Raw genomic sequence first — 18,617 nt, 5'->3', positions numbered from 1 at the left:
GAAGGGACGTGCTGCTGGCCGTCTAGGGAGACCTCTACACCGCGATAAGATATTCGGCCACTCTTTCAATCTCTGTCCGCGTGGTCTGACGCAGACGTGCCTGTCATGCTTACACTAGGCTTCCAGCCCCATAGCCCGTTCATGTGACATGGTATGCGTATCGAGCCTCCGATGTCAGTCCCCCAGCCGATCAATGTGCCGCCTAGAGCCAGCAGAGCGGCCTCTCCACCGGAGGAGCCCCCAGGAGTGAGTTTCGAATTGGTTGGATGTGTGGTCAAACCCCATAGCGGGTTGTCAGTCTCACACCACTAGTCCAGTCAGTGAATCCAATAGAGTCCCAAATCTGCAAGGCTTGCTTTACCATGATGCTCTGGGGTAGATTTGTCTTTGCGATTATTATTGCTCCCAGCTGTTTCAGTGTATGTACCAAAAGTGTAACGGACTTTGCCGGAGTAAAAGCATTGCAGACATAACCTAATGTCGAGTCTAGACCTTTGATATTGAATTGATCCTTAAATGACATAGGCACGCCGTGTAATGGGCCTATCAGTCAACCATGCGTCCCCTGGAAATTGTTAAGATGTCTAGCTTGATCGATGGCATCATCAAAGCAGATCTCAGTCAAACAATACGTCTGGACTCTACCTGTTAGCCACTCCCTATCCAACAATAGTTGGTGCGTTCAATTACCTTTTTCTGTGCCTCACAAGCTCTGTCTGGCTGATTAGCGTGGAGGGCACTCCTGTCCATTCCTCTGGACTTACCTCCCAATGTAGGTGCGAATCATGTCCTCTGCCGAAGCAGGTTCGTCAGCGTTTTGACGTCCGCTATGTCAGCCCCAAGGATATCGACGCTCCCATTCCTATTTGCTGCTTCATGCTTTCGTATTTGGGCATCTCGAATCGCTCGTTTGGCTGTGACGACTTCTGTGCAAGACCTGTTTGACTTTGCTCCGGTTTCGTTCGAACCCATGATGACGTTCCCAGACAGTTGTCACGAATGGATCCCCCAATGAGCCACGAGACCTTGCCGATGTCTCGCAACGGGTAGAATACTATAACAAACGCGGGTTTTAGATTGTTGCACTTGTGACGCAAAAAGTCTGCGTGCCTTGAGATGCACACTGTTGAGCTCGGGCAAGTGCACAACACCCATCGCTGGACATACTTGGAATATTCCGCCAGCATGATACTCGGACGCATGATCTCCCGAGGCTGGCCACTCGCCGTGTGGCTGTGACCCAGGTGCTAGACCAGGCTGTAGGTTATTCCGCACTCGGATAAGGACGGGAGACGCCGCGGAGCAGGCGGCTGATCCGAGGGACGGTCCGGGGTTCGGGGAAAGTCCCGTACGGTGGACTAAATCTAGCTTACGGACAAAATAAAATATTACCAATTTTACCAATACCAACGCACTGTATATTAGCTCTACTATACTGACTATATACCATAATAACTTTAGATACAACAACCCTAAAGTTTAGAACCCAGTCTTACACTACCACTACCACTACCACTACCACTACCACTACCACCACTACTACCATCACCACTACCACCACCACTATTACCACTATCACTACCAAAACAGCACTACCACTCGGCATTATTACTATCACTACTACTACTACTACTACTACTACTACTACTACTACTACTACTACTATTATTAATTTAATAAATATTATTAATTATATATAAGATAAAACTACTATCTTAAATTTTTAATAATAGATATTCTATATAATAGTATATTTTAGAGCTTTATTAAATCTATATTTTAAAGTGCGCGGCAGTCGTGGCCGACTGTAAAACAGTAAGATTTCGGTAAAAAAAAATCCAATAATCTGAAGTTTTGTCCGTAAGCTAGATTTAGTCCGCCGTAGTCCCGTGCCTTCATGAGCTTTGCCCAGTTAGCGCCCATAGCGCCACTTTTGATCCTTGTTGTGTTGCCTTGCTCCACAGTTCTCCGTGCTAGTACGGTATCTGTTGTTCAGGGTGCTACCATTGGCCGACGCCAATGCCGGTCTTGCCCCGTGACGACGAATGGGTGCAGGTTGACAGACGTCAGGCCGTGGTTAAGAGCGTACGTAGATGGCGATGTTCGCGTAAGGGCTAAATGTCCTTGCGACTGTAAGCTTTTTGCTCACGAGAGGGCAGGCGAACCCCATCAGTAATCATTCATCATGACCAAGACCAACCAAGATGATTTTCACGTCGCCATTGTCGGTAAGCCTGCCAAAGCCAGGTCATCTGGTTGGAGCGCTCCGCTAACCGCCTTCCACAGGTGCTGGCATCGGTGGTCTCGCGCTGGCGATGGCTCTGCACAAAAAGGGCATCTCCTTCACCCTGTACGAGGAAGCAAAGGAATACTCGGTAGTAGGGTAGGTTTCCACCTGCACATCCTGTCGAGAATGTAATCACTAAAACTTGCATGCTGACAGTGATGAAGCGCCGGCATCGGATTTGCCCCTAATGGCATGCGCACTATGGATCTCATTGAGCCTGGGTTCCGCCCCCTCTATGAAAGAGTCTGCGTCGGAAACAAGGGTGAGAACGCGCAGAGCATATTCTTTGAGGGTATGCTTCTAGAAGAGGGTTTCGGTACGTCCCTATCTTGCTTGGGCGAGAGGTTTTTTATGCTTATGCTGATTCCTTATCTCAGGTCGTGGTCAGCCATGGCATGGCAGGTCCGGATGGGGCCACCCCGACTACGTTCGCAAATCTGTCAGTATGCCCGTCGCCTATGGGAAACCCGCACGTAAGTTGCTGATCAATCCAGGCACACCGCAAAACGCTGCTTGACATTATGACAAGCTTCATCCCGATCGAAAACGTCCAGTTCAATAAGCGCCTGACTCATATCGAGCAGGGGCCGGCCGGTGTCACCCTCACGTTTTCCGACGGCACGACCGCCGAGGCTGCTATCCTTGCCGGCGCTGATGGCATTAAGAGCACGGTAAGAAAGCATGTGCTGAAGGATGCATACCCGGGCCAAGTCGCGCCTGTGTATGCAGGTGCTTACTGCTATCGAGCCGTCATCCCCATGTCCGAGGCGTACGAGATCCTCGGCGATCTCACAGATGTCGCCAAGTTTTATTTCGGACACAAGCGTAGCGCCGTTACCTATCGCATAAGTGGTGGTGATGTGAGTGTTCGATCCTTATGCAAGGCCCGGATTTATGGCCCGAGCGTGACGTGCTAACCAGTCTATTGCTCGACAGGAATTAAACTTCCTCCTCTGCGTTGCTGATTCTAAGAATGCATGGAAACCGAAGGACGCCATTACAGAGCGGATCACACATGAAGCCATGATGGCCGATTTCGAGGACCCGGCCATCGACGATAGCTTTCGACAACTTCTCCGAAAGGCGAAGCCGGTGAAATGGGGGTTCTTCCACCATCTTCACACGGCGACTTACTTTCGCGATCGCGTGGTCTTGGTCGGCGATAGCGCTCACGCGTCTCTGCCTTTCCAGGCCGCAGGCGCGGCGCAGGGCTTGGAAGATGCCTTGGTGCTGTCGAACGTGCTCGCAGAGCTTGCCAAGCTCCGGGAGGGCGGCGTAAACCAGGCGTTGGCAATCCACGCCGGCCTGACTGCGTACGACTCTGTCCGGCTTCCACGTGCCCAGAAGCAGCTCGAGCAGGCTGCCGAGGTGGGCCGCATGATTTTCTTCCAGCACGAAGAAGCGGGTGCCGACATGGAAGAGATTCTTTCCCGGCTACAGCAGGGTCGGTTCAACTGGCTCTGGTCCCATGATATGAACGACGACGTGCAGGAGGTGCTTCGCAGGATGCAGAAACAGATCCGTACTAGGTCTCATGAGGCGATGATATAATGAATTGGTTTCTTGGCACTCAGCGAGGGATACTGTACCTATACAACACCGTAGGCCTCTGTTTACTGGAGGATCAGCCACAGATATTATTGGCTTGAATACACCAGATTCAATTGTACCTGGGGATTGGCTTTTGTATCTATCAAGACTTATGTACCCCTTAGATAAGAAATGGCTCATAATGGCGGAAGATTGATGTCGAAAAGTACATTGCCCAGGGCACCAGCAGTTCCATGGCTATTATGGACCGCCAGAACTGCGCAAGTACGAGTCTACCTTGTTGATACTGGACCTATTCTGGTGATGGCCGACCCGCTTTATTGATACGGAAGTAATGCGTATGCCTTCAGTTGTCATTCAGCAAGTCGATTTCACTCGAGTTGGGTGAGGGTTATGTCGATATTATCCTGGGCCATTGCCGTTATGTGCCGCTGTTGATCGACTTATCAAAGAAGGACTTTGCCGCTAAATGCAGATACAGGACCATAAAAGTCATGGCAACAAAACAGACTGTGAGTGTTCTACACATCTACAAGGCGTGATATTTACATTTTTTCCAACCTCACGCGCCAAGCAAAAGATGCAGATTACTATACGGGGGTACATCTAATACAAGTATCCTCGTGTGGGATATCTGTCTTTAGATTTCTGAAAAGTCTCGGAACTGATGGTGACAGAAAGACACAGGTGGGCTATCCCACCTAGGGGAGCACTCCTGTTTAGCATATTTCACAACTGGCGCCAGGACTCGCAGGTCGGTGCCAAATTCTGAATCCGAGAAATGCACATAGTACTTTTCGTCTTGGATTAGATCGCTGTTTTTGTCCCACGCGTCCAAGATGGAATAGTACAGGGGCGCCACATGTGCGTCGCTGGACCACACCGGAAATCGATACTTGTCATTGATCATCTGAACGACCTGTCGTTGATACAACCGCACATCTGGGTCTAATGTAGCCATGTTATATGCCGTAAGAGAGGCATGACCATGGTACGAGCCACCGAACTTGGCACGGTCTCGAATGGCGCACATGACGGTGAGAGCCATCAAGATGCCCGTTGACATGTCCGATATAGGCAAGCTGGGCAGCACACCTTGACCTGGCGGGCAACCGAACGACTGGCCCATGACGTATGAAGAACCGGCTGCTGCGTCCGCGACTTGCTGCCAACCCGGTCGCTCTGCATAGTATCCATCTGGCCCATAGCAGTTCTCGTCCACGTAGATGATGCCTTTTCCCCGCTTGTTTGCCATCTCAAGTGCAGCTTGCAACCCGAAACCACGGCGCTCGAGGGAGCGCAGCCGGTAGCCCTGTAGGATGACATCGGCTTGCTCAAAGAGACGGGTCAGCCTTTTATGGTCGGCGGGGTCCTCTAAGTCTAAGTCGATGGCTATCTTGCCCGCCATTAGTGAGGAAGGTTGCGCCGGAGTATAGTCCTTGAGTTTCGACGAGTTGACCCGGATGACCTCGGCACCCATTGAGGCAAGGGCAGCGCCGGCGGCCGTCCCAGCTATAATGCGGACCAATTCGACAACCTTGATCCCAGCTAGGGGTCGCTTGTCATCGACTTTTGAGAAAAGTGGAGGCTCAAGGATGGGACATTGTGTCTGCTGCCGATAGTTGATGAGCGGGTGTCGGGCAAGAGACCGACCCATCTCAGTCTGAAGCCACCCCTCGGGTGAAAACACGATGGAGCCCGAGAAACCCTTCGCAACCATGAGCTGCTCAATTTCGCGTGCACGGTATTTGCGCACGCGGTCCTGGATAAGCGCATACGCGGTGTCGTTGGTGCGGATCTCGGCATCGAGATCCTTGCCTATGCCAAGGAGGGCCAGAGTCTTCCACGAATCGAGCGAGCCGTGAAGCTGGAACCAGACGCCTTTATCGGCTGTCTCATATATGGCCGTCGCACGGTACACGAGCGGTGAATTAGAAGCGCGGTCCTTATCCCATTGAGGCACGGTTGGCAGGTTGATGACACTTGGGCCTGTGTGTCCATCGATGTTGACCAGCGCTGCAGTAGCTGGGTATAACCCTGCGTGGTTGATGTCGACGAGGGTAACGGTACTGGTGCTGATACCACGCAGGTGAAGGATCTCTAGACCAACAATTCCGACCATAGCATGCAGAACTGCGGTAACAGCTTGAGACTTGATGGGTCCTGGGATACACGGCAGATCGTCGCCATGGAACACTACTCCATCGAGGAGAGTGTTATCTTTCGTAAATCCAGGCGTTCTCGCGGCGAAGATGCGTAATAGCCTACGGCATTCCGCTGGAAGTGGTAGGAAGTCCGTATCAACAACCGTCCCCGGGCCGTAGCTGTCTTGAGGGTCGTGGTTTAAAGAGTTGCAGGCCATGAGGTGTATTCTGCAAATACCAAAGTCGAAGCTGTAGAGGCTAGAGGTAAATCGGTCGACTGAATTACGACTGGAAGACCACACGATTCCTGTCTAATGTACTACGTGTCAACTGGCTGTGTAATACGCTCAGGGCGCCGGAAAGAGCGGTCCAGATCCGACGCCGGCTGAATGTGCAATGCGCGATGTTCGTCGTCGATCTCTCGGGTCGTATATCCGGATTTACCCCGCGACTTTACGGCAGTTCACCACTCGCCAGCCACAGATGGGTGCATTCAATAAGATAGGTCCTGGGGGCGTCCGGACGGACCACACGAGATTCGTCTTACGAACACTTTATTTGATACGCTCTGGCATATCCCACGCTTGTCATGCCAAGCCCTGACACCATTTCGCGGTTATATCTGAACGATTAACAAGATGCCTGAAGAGATACGTACCGTTGCAATTGTCGGTTGCGGCGTGATTGGTATGAGCTGGGCCACTCTTTGCCTCTCCCGGGGCTTGAAGGTCACTGTCTCCGATCCTGCAAAGGGAGCCAAGGAGGCTCTCGAACGCTACCTAGATCAGGCGAGGCCGTTCCTCGAGGCACAGGGGAATTTCGAGGAGCTCGCCACCAATTATGAGTTTGTTAGCGACATCGTGCCGAGATTGGCTGAAGCAGACTTTGTTCAAGAGGTACCCCTGTCTTGTACGGACGTACACCATGGAGAATTACAGCGCTGACTTTGATCTCACCTGTAGAACGGACCAGAGCGCCAAGACTTTAAGAGAGAACTTATGAAGACATTGGACGAGTGGGCTAGGCCAGGTGTGGTGATTGCATCATCTTCCTCCGGTCTGCCGTCCTCAGCATTCATTCAGCAGTGCAAGCGAGACCCGAGCCGCATACTCATTGGGCACCCATTTAACCCGCCTCATTTGATCCCACTGGTTGAGGTTGTGCCTCATGCCGGAACTAGCGAGGAGTATATCTCCATCGCGATGAGGTTCTACCAATCACTCGGGAAAAGACCCATTCGGGTACGTCACGAGGTCCCGGGGTTCGTATCAAATCGACTCCAGGCAGCAATCAACAACGAAGCATACAGTCTGATTAGCCGCGGTGTTGTCTCGGCTGAAGACCTCGATTTTGCTGTTACACAAGGACCGGGCCTTCGCTGGGCCCTCACAGGTCCAATCGCTACTAATGCGCTTGGCGGAGGAGGCGGACCGGGTGGGTTTGTACGGCGAATTGAACGACTGGGGCCATCGATTCGAGCTTGGGAGGACGATATGTTGAAGCATAGATTTGATTGGAGTGACGAAAGATTATCTTCGCTGCAGGACAGTGTCGAGGAGTGGCTGGGGGCTACTGACTGGACAAACCTGGTGGAGGACAGAGACTCGATCCTAGTGCAACTGCTTGCAGCGAAGAGCAACACAACTTCTATGCGTACACATTCACCATAACAGAATCCAGAACATCAGCCTAGTTGCCACTGATACGAACCCTTGCCATCTTCCTTGACACTTCTCAGCGTGCCTTTATATCCAGTATACGGACATTCTCCAAGTGACGTTGGACCCCTGTAGATTTCTATTGACCATTGCTGTGATACATATGGAAGTATCGAACGTCTAGGTCTGACATTGTACAAATGCATTTTTTTCTTGTGTGTTTAGGTTTAGAGCTACATCACCCCATTCTCCTTACAAGGCCAGGGAACATGAAGACAGGGATGTGCAAGTTCATTGTAGATCAATACACAGTTCCTGGCCTACATACCACGGGCGAGCCCAAAAGCTAGTACTTCGATAGTGTTGATCCTAGACGTTGGCCTACCGCTCTGCAAGCCCCTTGCATCTACGGGTATTTTAGCTCAGTGCCCAGCCCCTTCCAATGCTGCGTAGTTACATTTTGGCAAGCCAAAAGTCGAACCAGTCAAGAATGCCCTTGAAACTCTGCTCTTTTGCCCACCTCTCATAAGGATCAGTGAGACGGGCCCGTGACTTCATACAAAGCGATTAGCGCCTTTCTTCACGGGGAAATAGGAGGGATCAACTTACCGCGAACCCGTGGCCCACCTTGGCGAATATTTGCATGTTAAATTGTTGTCCATTCTGTGTCAGGATTTCGACCGTTCTGTTTCGCTCCGTTGGCTCAAAGAGCTTATCCATAGCAGGCACCGAAAAAAGGATGGGTTCTGTAATTGATTAGCAACCATGAAGACGCAGTGGTTTCGCCGCCTACGGACCCTTCACTTTGAAGATATCGCTTTCTTTCAAGAACGAAGGGTGAGCGATAGCTCAAGCTTTACATATTCCCTCCGCAGACAACTGCTGGCAAACGAATCGGGCGCCCCAACTGATGGCGAGCACGTTAGTCTTTTGCTCCCAGCTGAGCAGCGTGTAGCACCCCCCAATATCCCACACAAGCGAATTTGACGTCGTCGGTTGCGCCGTATTGCGCCTTGACGCCATTTACCCATTTCGCAGCAACCTCTTCCGAGGCCCTGAGATGTCGAGTTTTCCAACCTTCAAAATCGAACTTGGGGTCACTCAATGGTCTCGCGCAGTACTTTGTTACAGAATCCTGTGGTATTTGAATTAATACTCAGGCCTGTACGACTCAATGGCTCGAAATCTCATACCCCGAGGAAATAGTCAACGCCGAGCGTCAGATAGCCGCACTCGGCGAAGGCGTCCATCATCAGGAAGCTGTTGATATGGAGACCGAACGCGTCCGGGAAGAAGAGGATCACATTGCCGTTGGATCTCTCTGGGTGAGTCCGGGCGATGTAGGTGTCGATGCCCTCAATCTGCGTAATTGACCCGGTCGGCTCTCCGCTGTGAATGGCGCCTTTCAGGCAGCAGAGGTCGGCGGGCTTTGCTAGTACGTTGTCCAGAGTAGGGGTTGTTGTCATTCAGTGAATGATGTAGTGGTCTGATGTACATATCATTGCACTGAAGTCTGGAATATAGGACTGGCTTGCTCACCGAACACAAGTCGGAAGTGTGTCGGAAGTGCTCCGTGGTAATCCACACTTGTAAGGCAAGTCCGCGGAGTACCGGGGATTGACCCGGTTGCAACGGACTCGCATTGATCCATCATGGTAACTCCTGTCTTATCAAGGCCACCAGGTTCTCAACACCACAAACTATCGCCGATGATCCACCAAAGCCATTCATGATGCATTACCTCGACCCGCAGAATACCTCGTTTGCCGACGCAATTGCTAACGAGCCTGCTCCTCACCAGTTGGGGGCAGTGAAGGCCCGCGAGGCTATGGAAATACTGCAGAAGCACGAAGCGGCGCCGGATATCTTGACTGAAACATTTCAGGTTCCTGGAGAATGCGGCCCAACCAGTGTGGTGATAGTCAGGCCCAAGTCCCTCGCCACGAAGCAGCTTCCGATGGTCTTCTACACTCACGGTGGCGGCTGGATTCTTGGCAGGTAAAGCACCGCACCATCGGCGCGTAAAGATGCACTACTGATCAGCGTAAGCCCTGCATCCTTTGCGCCGTTGTTAGAAGACTTAGCCCGGGGAACGGGAGCTGCGATAGTGTTCCCTCAATACACACCCGCGCCTGAGAAACAGTTTCCCTTTCAGTTTGAGCAGATTTACGAAGTTCTCGACTATCTGGTCCGCCACGGAAGCGAGCGTAACCTGATAGTCCAGTCGATCGCTCTCGCCGGAGACAGTGCCGGAGGTACGTCGTCCCATTTTGCGTTGTTCTGATAGCTTCTGACCAGCATTAGGACACATGGCCATCGCCTTGATACAGATGGCGTTGGAGCGAAGTCTACCGGCTGAATTCGCCCACATAGTTCTCTTCTACCCAATCACCGATACGCACAAGAAGTTGGAATCATACGAGATATTCAAGGACGGACCCTTTCTGAAAGCGGATACGCTGAACTGGATGATCGATGCCTTTATACCTGAGGAGAAAGACAGACAGACAGCGCAGGCCTCCCCCTTGTCCTTCCTCTCGGACGACGTCTTGCCCAGATTCCCGCCGACCAGTCTCATCCTCTCAGCTGTTGACCCGCTTCTTGACGAAGGGTTGGCGTTTAGCCGGAGACTCCAGAAAGCAGGGGTTGACGCAGCTGTGATCAGGGCAGAAGGACAGATGCACGCGTTCGTACTTTTGAAAGCAATCCGTGACTCGCCTACTGCCCGAGCAATTATGGACCTGACCACCTTAAGGTTACGTACAGCTCTTGCGTCTCCGCCATGATTAGCTCGAGCGCTCATACGAAGCCCTAGATATCTATAGATATAAATTATAGATATCTAAATATAATGAGAAGTGGGATTAGGCAGATGCTTACATCCATGTTGTGGGTGTTATGAGTGAATATCTATCTATCGAAACATGCTATGGTGTATTCATTATTAGGCTGTGGCAAATCCGCTCTATTAGATATCAATAGAGTGTATTTCGGGGCGGGTTCGGGGCGGGGTTTTCGGGGCCCCCGGGACACTCCCGAGGGGAAGAAGTCTAGTTATAGTAAGAGTTCAATGACCAACTGTCTTTGAAACAAGTACTTAGGCAGTTCCTATTTTTTTCGTTACTTAGAGGCGGGCCATACAATAACAGAAAAATTTCGAAAATAAGGAGGAATGGTATTATAATTGGTGTGTAGCATGCGTACACTGTATATAGGAGGTTGTATGCAAGCTTCGATACTTGATACAGGACCGGATCATCGAAGATAGATATGGCACCATCCTGATGAATAATCTGACTGCGTACAGATGCTCCTTTACATTATTGGTGTGCCTGTAGTGGATGCCAATCCCTTCAGTATTTGTTCCTTCTAGAAGCACCTCTTCCTTCGAAATAACAGAGTCGACGTCCCAGATGCTCAAACAATTTTCTATACATTATAAAGACAGACTTTACAATCGTATCCTTTGTCTCATAAATCAAAGAGTGGCGCTATGAGCGAAAGAAGGTAGCACTCCCTTCTGCAGCTGGGTGAAGAAAAAGACCGGTAATCTGCTCGACAACAGTGAGATCGCTGGGCTTGGGCTGAGGTGGACTGGGAAAGAACCCTAATTCTCAGCCAATACCGGATGTACGACCCATTCCTTTCGATCTACGGAGATAAAGATAGAGGTATTCCTAGCAAGTTGGAAAGGACGCACAGGCCATTTAGACCCAGGCCATCAATCGTTCCGGTTTTTGATAAACAGTGCCTTCTTTCAAGTCCGGATGACAAATGCTCTTTGACGTGTTCGTCCAAGATTAGGCAGCAATACAGCTCTACCGCCCAGATACGCTTCTCATCCATCCAAGTACGCTCGGGCCTACAAACCAAAGTTAAATTCCTCAAATTGTGGTGTACGTCAAATTTAAGTTATTGGATGAAATGGAAGAACAATTGAGGGAAAGAGGATGGGGTCGCGGAGTGTCCAAGAGAGCCCTGTTGATTAATGACCCTTTCAGCTCAGCTCAGATGCAAGGTGGTCTTTATACCTCTGAATCCCCAAAGCTAAGGTATGATGGAATGAGAGCCTTATTCAGCTATCCGCGTGCACTTGCTGTCCTCTAGATTCTAAGCTTCATCTTGAAATTATCTCGAACTCTTCTAAATCTCACTACCATGCAGAAAGGAACGAAATCCAGAAGCCAATATGATACCCACAAGCCAAAAGAGCTACGTCGTCTGTATGAACCTCTTGCGGTTCTGCACGAATTGACTATGAAGGGCACAACGAAGCCGTCCATTTTCTCAACCAGGGCTCAAGGGATCAATATCATGCAACGCCGCCGAAACTTTGTCGATGCGATCGCTTATCTCGGCGCATATACAAAGGGGTGTGAGATCGCTGTTGCTGTAGAACGCCAGCCAGATGGACTTATCGTTCGAATCGCGGGCACTGGCGATGTTGATGGAATTATTGTTCCATTTGTCAACGAGCTCCTACGCATGCTATTGGACACCTTGAATCTAGGAAATGATGAAATTGTGGGCAACAATAAGGAGAAGATCCTTACCTGCCTCTCAAACTTCGCACTCGATTTTGCTCAAGAAAAAGTGCTGGCCCATTACATGAAACTATTGCACCATATCGCTCCGGTATGCTTGGCGGATATGACAGCAGGGTTAAATGGTATGCGGGAAAAGAAAGGTCTATTGCCTAGAATCATATTGAGAGTACTGACGGGAGTATAGAAGCGTGCAGAGACTCTGTCGATTTCAAGGCTTGGTTCCAGAAGAATTTCTATAAAAACGGCGCACCTTTGCCTCAGGAACACATGAAGTTTCTAGCAAAAGAATGCTTTGAACTGCAGCAGTCTGGGCTGATAAATCACCTAAGAAAATTTACCTACCAAGGACATGAACATGTTACCTATTTTGAGAAGTTCTATAAGCAACTTAGGAAACTGAGTCTGACTATCGACATGACTTCTCAGCTTCTTGACTCTGCTATCTCTCTGCGCCAAGATTTAGCCAATAGTCTTGCAGCAGAAAGCATACCGTCCTCCCCAAGCCTGCCGATTCCCCTTCTTCCACGAAAGCTGACTATGGAGGGCATCGCAAATCGGATGTTTTCTGACCCATCGGCACGCGATAATTTCCTCCAGAAGCTCCAGCGGACGGCGCGACCAGGGCTAATCCAGACCTTAGTAAATTACTCACAGGAAGTTCTCACTGAAGTCCACCCCGAGCTTCTCGTGATAAACTACTTTGACACGCTATCAGATAGCGGTTTCATTGACGAACGTGACAAATATATCGGATGTACAAAACCAAGTTGTCATCTATGTCATCTTTTTATTTTGTACCACCCGGCAGGATATTCTATGATATCTTCAAGCTCCAAGATTCCTCTAAATTGGCGTCTACCAGATATCTCAGTTAAAGAAGGTAATGCCATGGCACGTGCCAAACATCAGAAGTCGGTCCTCCAGCAGTTGATCAGAACTATCCGAAGTCAGCTGGAGGAGAAAGTGGAGAATGAGTGGATTTTACAGACTCATCGCACAGAATCAGAAGCTGAGTGGACACTACCTACCGACGACAGTACTCCCAATCACAGCCCACAACCATCGAGTCCAGCATCGACGCCTAGCTATCCAATGACTTCCACCGAACTACGTGTTCCAGAGCTTGATACTAGTTCAGATGGGACACCCAGTGCAGACAGAGATCCTGATCAAGATGAAGAGGACGTAATTGTATTCAAGGGCAGATGCCGGTTCTAGTTGAAGTCGTGTCCATTGGTTTCCACGCTATCAAGCCTTGCGGGTCTTGGAAGTGTTAGCCGGCTGGGTGTTAAATGGCACACTTTCAATAATTACTTTGTAACGAAGTTGACATTAAATACTCTCCCGGGTACTTCAAATTTAGGCCATAGCGAACCACTTGTGGAAATATGGAAAAGGAAAAGGAAATCAAATTTGAGAATGAAAAGACCCGAAAGCCACATTCGTAGGACTGCTCAGCATCAACAATTAAGAACAACACCTCCGTCTTCATCTTCAAGGCCAGCATCGAACTTGGCACTTATCTTTGCTAAAAAAAAATATCCGAGTTAATTCTTTTTATTCTCCAAAAGAAACCGAACAGCAGGTCTAACCTTCACTTAGTAATTGGGTCAAAGCACGGATATGGTGCTCATAGATCTTCGATGTTGGTCTTACTCTACCGGTATTGAAAACTGAACTTGCTCCTGCTGTCGAGTCTGCATGGTTTTTCCTTGGGGCTAGCTGCCTCTGCACCTCTTTTCGAAGATCGGACTGAAGAGTCTCTGTAACGTGGTTTAGGAACCGCTTGTGCCGAGCGAATTTTTCAATGCAATTCCGATCGTTTACTCGTACGATGGGCAGAGACCAAGCATAGTATAGCTTTTGGTGGGTTGGAGGTAGTGTATACTTATCCGGGTGTTGGCATATATACTCATAGCAAAGGTAGCATGCCGGTTTGCTGCAGGCAATATACTTGTCGTCGTTATCAAGAAAGTTCGCGTCAAACTTGTCGAAGAAATCGATCAATAAGATCTCTGCGTGGACTCGGGCACGACGTTTCTTGCACCGCTGCAGAGACTGAGATATGTACTCCTTATTAAAAAATTGGTTGAGATGATGGTAAAACTGATGCCTTTCGTCTTCTTCCTGAAAAACGCGAGCCACAATCTTTCCCATACTCTGCTCGTGTAGCTTTGGAAGAGGGTTAGGTTTTGGAATGGACGCAGCAATCGGCTCCACTACAAAGCCTTCGCAGAAGTCACGACGTAGAGCTTCAATGGCGTGTATCATTCTTTCGAAAAGCCTAACGTGCTTGCCTAATTTGCTGAGCAACTTATATAGCCGCTCGTAATCAGGTCCTTTTTCATTGCCTTGGCTCGAACGATGTTCGAGGATTCCAAATGTCCCGTCCGTATGTGCAAAAAAACAACTGATAGCAAGGCGAGGCATGTCACATTCCTTTAACACGTCGCCGCTCTTGTAGAATTCCCTCTTAAACCAGTCGTAAAACATACTTGGATCAGTGGTTATCTTGTCTAAACCTATCATATGTCAAACAAAAACAGATAAAGCCCGATTTAGAAGGTCATACCTTCAGATTTCGAAAATTCGCCAATTGCTTTCCATGCCGTAATGGTGGCTTTGTAGTATTTGAAGATTTTCTTCCTGGTGAAATTCAATATGTTACTCAAGAGCCTGGTAACCGTCCTATTTTCTTCTGAAGGTAACTGTCCTTGCTTCATTTTTGCGAGCCTCTGTACCATGTTGAGCACATCGTTATCCAGAAATTCCAACACCTCTCGAGAAACATTTGCGTTACTTGCAACCCAAATGACAACTTTTGTGTCTTTCCTCCCTACAGCCACAGCAGTGACATTATCCGGGTCGCAGCTGCGTGCGCAAAAGTACGCGATTGCGTCCGCGAAATCTCGCCGGCATTTTGCAACTCCGATTCCGTCTCTTTCAGCAGAAGACCGAGGCTTGATTCTGTCACCCCTCACAGGATTCAGAGAATAGGTAAAGCAAACCATTTCGTAGAACGCTGTGACATCACCAGGGTCATGTTCTATCACAGTGTTCTGGGTAACCATCGGGTCTGTTGTTCGTTTTGTCAGGTGGTGCGAATTGGCTCGAAAGTCAACCTTTCGTTGAGAAGGACAGACATTAGTCTATTTAAGAGGGCGAACCTCGTGCCTAGCCTTGCTACAGCGCCAACTTTCTCCATGGAGAAGCTACTACATTTACGGATTCTAACACACCAAGCATGGTTGGCAAAAACGTCTCTCTTCGCCGATGGCATTACCTCCTCTTTACTTTCGTGGCAGGTTGGAATTCGCTATCTGTACCATTCATCTTCTTTTCCCCCTATAAATGATTAACCATTAAGCGTCAACTGTAAAATAATCGAAAGGAGCCATAAATATCTCACACTGGTGTAATATCATAGTAGCCCATTTTCTGCGCGCACATGGGTAGCTCGGAAATCTTCATTTGTTTATTTCCTTGCTATTGACCACTGTATTGATGCCTAAATGCATCGTTCTGTAATCTAACTATGACATAAAAGGGTGGAGTGTGAGCATATTTAGCGGAGGACGGTCGCACAATTCCCAGCCTTGTCCATGAGTTCTTGCATGCTCTCCAATCAAAACTGCGTCTCTTGATGGCGCTTGAATGAGGCAATTACCAGGGCCATGCGTTACGTGTACATGCATTATACCAATTGGCATTAACGGAGCTGGTACGGCGATGCTACTGTACGTGGTCCAATCAACGGAATCAAAAATGTGCCCCATGTTTGGTACTTTATCTCGCTGCACGCGAGTCATGTTTCGTTATCTTAGCAGCATGACTTTGTGTTAGCCCTTGGGACAAGGATATTGCTCCTGCACATGGTAGCCCCGCTTCACCATATCAGTGGACAGCGTACGCAGGCGGCGATCGCAAACTTGGACAAAGGTGGTATTCTTTTAGACTCGGTGTACCAGATTCTCTTAATCGCGTATTGATCGCCTCATACCTACTGTAGGCAAGACTCTTGGACAAAATATACAACGTACATTATAGGTTCCTCATCCATTTTGCGATATTCGACTGCCCCATTTGCGGAGTCAACTGCCACCACGGAGATAAGAATCTCTAAACAAGCAGCCCAACCATGATAAACAACTTGTCGCGGGCTCTCGACCCCGCCAAATAACCCGTTGTAAAGGACGCAAGAAGACGGCAAAAAGTCAAAAGAGCCGAAGATTTGCCCAGAGCCCCAAAGTCTCAGAAGCCTGTTGAATTTTGATCCCTTGATATGCGGATCTCGAAGGAAAGAACATGAATGCCATGCAAGTTGCCGACAAAAACTGAAAATCGAATAGATGCTTTGACCAGGTTGGAGTCATTAGAGCCCCTTACACAATCTTCGCACAGCCTTGAGACAGAGCTGCGTCATCTAGCAAAAATAGTGCATTGTCGTCACCACAACCATGACCCGTATCTAGATGAACAAGTTGAGAAGTGGAAGGCAGTATTTCCGCTGAGAGACAACAAAATAAACTCAGATATCTCAGTCGGAGTAGCCGTTATGGAACGTTTGAGCAAATTATCTGATTGTTACGCAGGGTAGAACCGGACAGCAAGCCCTAATTCAAAAGAATAGGCGGCAGGAAAGTTCAGAATCGTTCTAAAACAATCGATGGGATCGTTAAACAGGAGATATACAGGGACATTTGCAAGCTTAAATATTTTTTTGAAGTCCTTGCGGAAAACATGTACTGCCATCTTCACAAGAATCAAGGTCCCAAGAAGGTGGAGGTCTGGAAGTTGGAGACCGACGATAAAGGCGACAAAAACCAAGGCTCGGCCAAGTCTGATCAGTTTCTACAACAGTGCCGTATCAAAGCGCCGTTGATTCGAATTTGTGCGAACTTAGCACACCAATGCCGTGTAGTTTAAGATATCCATATTATGCCGAGTTTTGCCCAGAGTTATACGACACAACTCCCTTCAATATTCTAGTCAGGGCCAACTACCTTGAAGATCAAGAACTGTCATTCTTTTGGTGTCCAGAAACAATTACAAGCCCCCTTAAGAAAGGAAGACCGGGGCGAAGGCTTCCTATACGTATATGAGGTGGACGGGAACAAGGGGTTCGTTAAGATTAGATACACCCCTCGCTCAATCAATGAGCGCCATGACGAATGGTCATTTCATTGCAACAGACTTACCAAGCCCATCTACCCTCCCGTCTTTAACGTAAACACTGCTGTCCCAAATGCGGCTAGTGTGGAGAAGCTATGGTATGCAAAGCTGACACACCGGAATACACGGATCTACTGTAGTGGGTGCCTTGAACTGCACATCGAATGGTTTGAGGTGCCACCTTCCGAGGTAATCGCTGTCATTGAAAAATGGTCAAAATGGATGCGACCCCATCCATGTCAGACAAACCCGGTTGATCCCTCAAACATATGGGCCCTTCGACCGGAGGAAGAACAGAAATCAAAGGACATTGGCCGTTTCATGAAGGGCATAGCACAGTTACTACCTGATCGACAGAGACTGGAGAACCTAAGGACCGGGAAACATAAGGTTTGTTCTATTGCTCATGAGCAGTAGTTACACATGCTAGATGTTAGAGTTGGTTTCCCGAACTGTTCGAGTTTTTCTTTTACGGGAATTTGTGACTTATAAATGTTTTTAGAAAGCAGGAGGTCCGTAGAAGCAAGGAGGTGGAATGAATGCTCATATGCGCCGGGGTGACAGAGTAACGGTTCAATGACAGTCATTTTTGGTGCCCCAGTAGCCCTCTCAATTAAAACTCTTTATATCAGATTTTAGTTTTTGAATTTTTAAAAAGAGGAAAAGAGCGCAGTTTTAAATCAAGTTTAAGGTAGGATTAAAATAGGTTCTACGGCAAACCGAACCACCCTTAGTGATTGGCCATTATCTGGAAAGACTCAAGGCTGAGCTCGAGTGTCACGGATGAGCTATCAATCGCACCTCCAACGCTTCGAGCACCTTGCCAATGGAACAATAAACCTGACATTTCTCGACCAACGCGCTTTCTGTGACCTGATATTTCTGCAGGGAAAGATTCGATTAAATTATACTTGGATCTACACCTAAAAGAGCCTCATATGCACCAAGTCTCGTAAAATGTTGTCTTCAGCCTCGGATTAAGACTGAACCCGCAAGTTGTAGGAAAGTAAAACAGTGCTTTAGCTTCTACTTCAGCTTTTCCTCTATGGACTATCCGAGTGCTGATAAGCCATCCTTGATTGAACAAACAACTGGCTCTGTAGCAGGGACAGACTCAATATCTATCTATCGAAACTTGGCGTATGATGTATAGATTAGAGAGTAAGGGCTGTCAGCTCTTGGTCTAGGTCCGTCTTGGTCCCGCTTTTCGCATGAAACCACGTGATTGCCTTCGCTTTCCTAAACTCAGCAGCCGTCG

General features: G+C 48.7%; 5 protein-coding genes across 5 annotated transcripts; 2 read left to right on the top strand and 3 right to left on the bottom strand.

The window, feature by feature from the left end:
• Window positions 1–2,479: 2,479 nt before the first annotated feature.
• AO090011000262 (uncharacterized protein) lies at window positions 2,480–3,838 on the top strand (the record flags this gene model as incomplete). The annotated part of the gene is made up of 3 exons (XM_023232870.1): window positions 2,480–2,760; window positions 2,817–3,147; window positions 3,224–3,838. 3 exons carry the CDS (start codon window positions 2,480–2,482, stop codon window positions 3,836–3,838), a joined length of 1,227 nt encoding a protein of 408 aa, XP_023093435.1.
• Window positions 3,839–4,478: 640 nt separating this feature from the next.
• Window positions 4,479–6,200, bottom strand: AO090011000261 (uncharacterized protein; the record flags this gene model as incomplete). The annotated part of the gene is made up of 1 exon (XM_001825869.1): window positions 4,479–6,200. One exon carries the CDS (start codon window positions 6,198–6,200, stop codon window positions 4,479–4,481), a length of 1,722 nt encoding a protein of 573 aa, XP_001825921.1.
• A 2,362-nt stretch (window positions 6,201–8,562) lies between these two features.
• AO090011000258 (uncharacterized protein) lies at window positions 8,563–9,106 on the bottom strand (the record flags this gene model as incomplete). Its single annotated transcript, XM_001825868.1, has 2 exons — window positions 8,563–8,775; window positions 8,834–9,106. The coding sequence occupies 2 exons, from the start codon at window positions 9,104–9,106 to the stop codon at window positions 8,563–8,565; spliced, it is 486 nt and encodes a 161-aa protein (XP_001825920.1).
• Window positions 9,107–9,970: 864 nt separating this feature from the next.
• Window positions 9,971–10,426, top strand: AO090011000257 (uncharacterized protein; the record flags this gene model as incomplete). Its single annotated transcript, XM_001825867.3, has 1 exon — window positions 9,971–10,426. One exon carries the CDS (start codon window positions 9,971–9,973, stop codon window positions 10,424–10,426), a length of 456 nt encoding a protein of 151 aa, XP_001825919.3.
• A 3,221-nt stretch (window positions 10,427–13,647) lies between these two features.
• Window positions 13,648–15,258, bottom strand: AO090011000256 (nucleic acid/nucleotide deaminase domain-containing protein; the record flags this gene model as incomplete). Its single annotated transcript, XM_023232869.1, has 4 exons — window positions 13,648–13,715; window positions 13,780–14,703; window positions 14,760–14,807; window positions 14,856–15,258. The coding sequence occupies 4 exons, from the start codon at window positions 15,256–15,258 to the stop codon at window positions 13,648–13,650; spliced, it is 1,443 nt and encodes a 480-aa protein (XP_023093434.1).
• Window positions 15,259–18,617: the final 3,359 nt, after the last annotated feature.

Source organism: Aspergillus oryzae, chromosome 7, assembly GCF_000184455.2.
Source record: "Aspergillus oryzae RIB40 DNA, chromosome 7".
Taxonomy (NCBI): domain Eukaryota; kingdom Fungi; phylum Ascomycota; class Eurotiomycetes; order Eurotiales; family Aspergillaceae; genus Aspergillus; species Aspergillus oryzae.
This window is presented reverse-complemented; position numbering and strand designations above follow the sequence as displayed.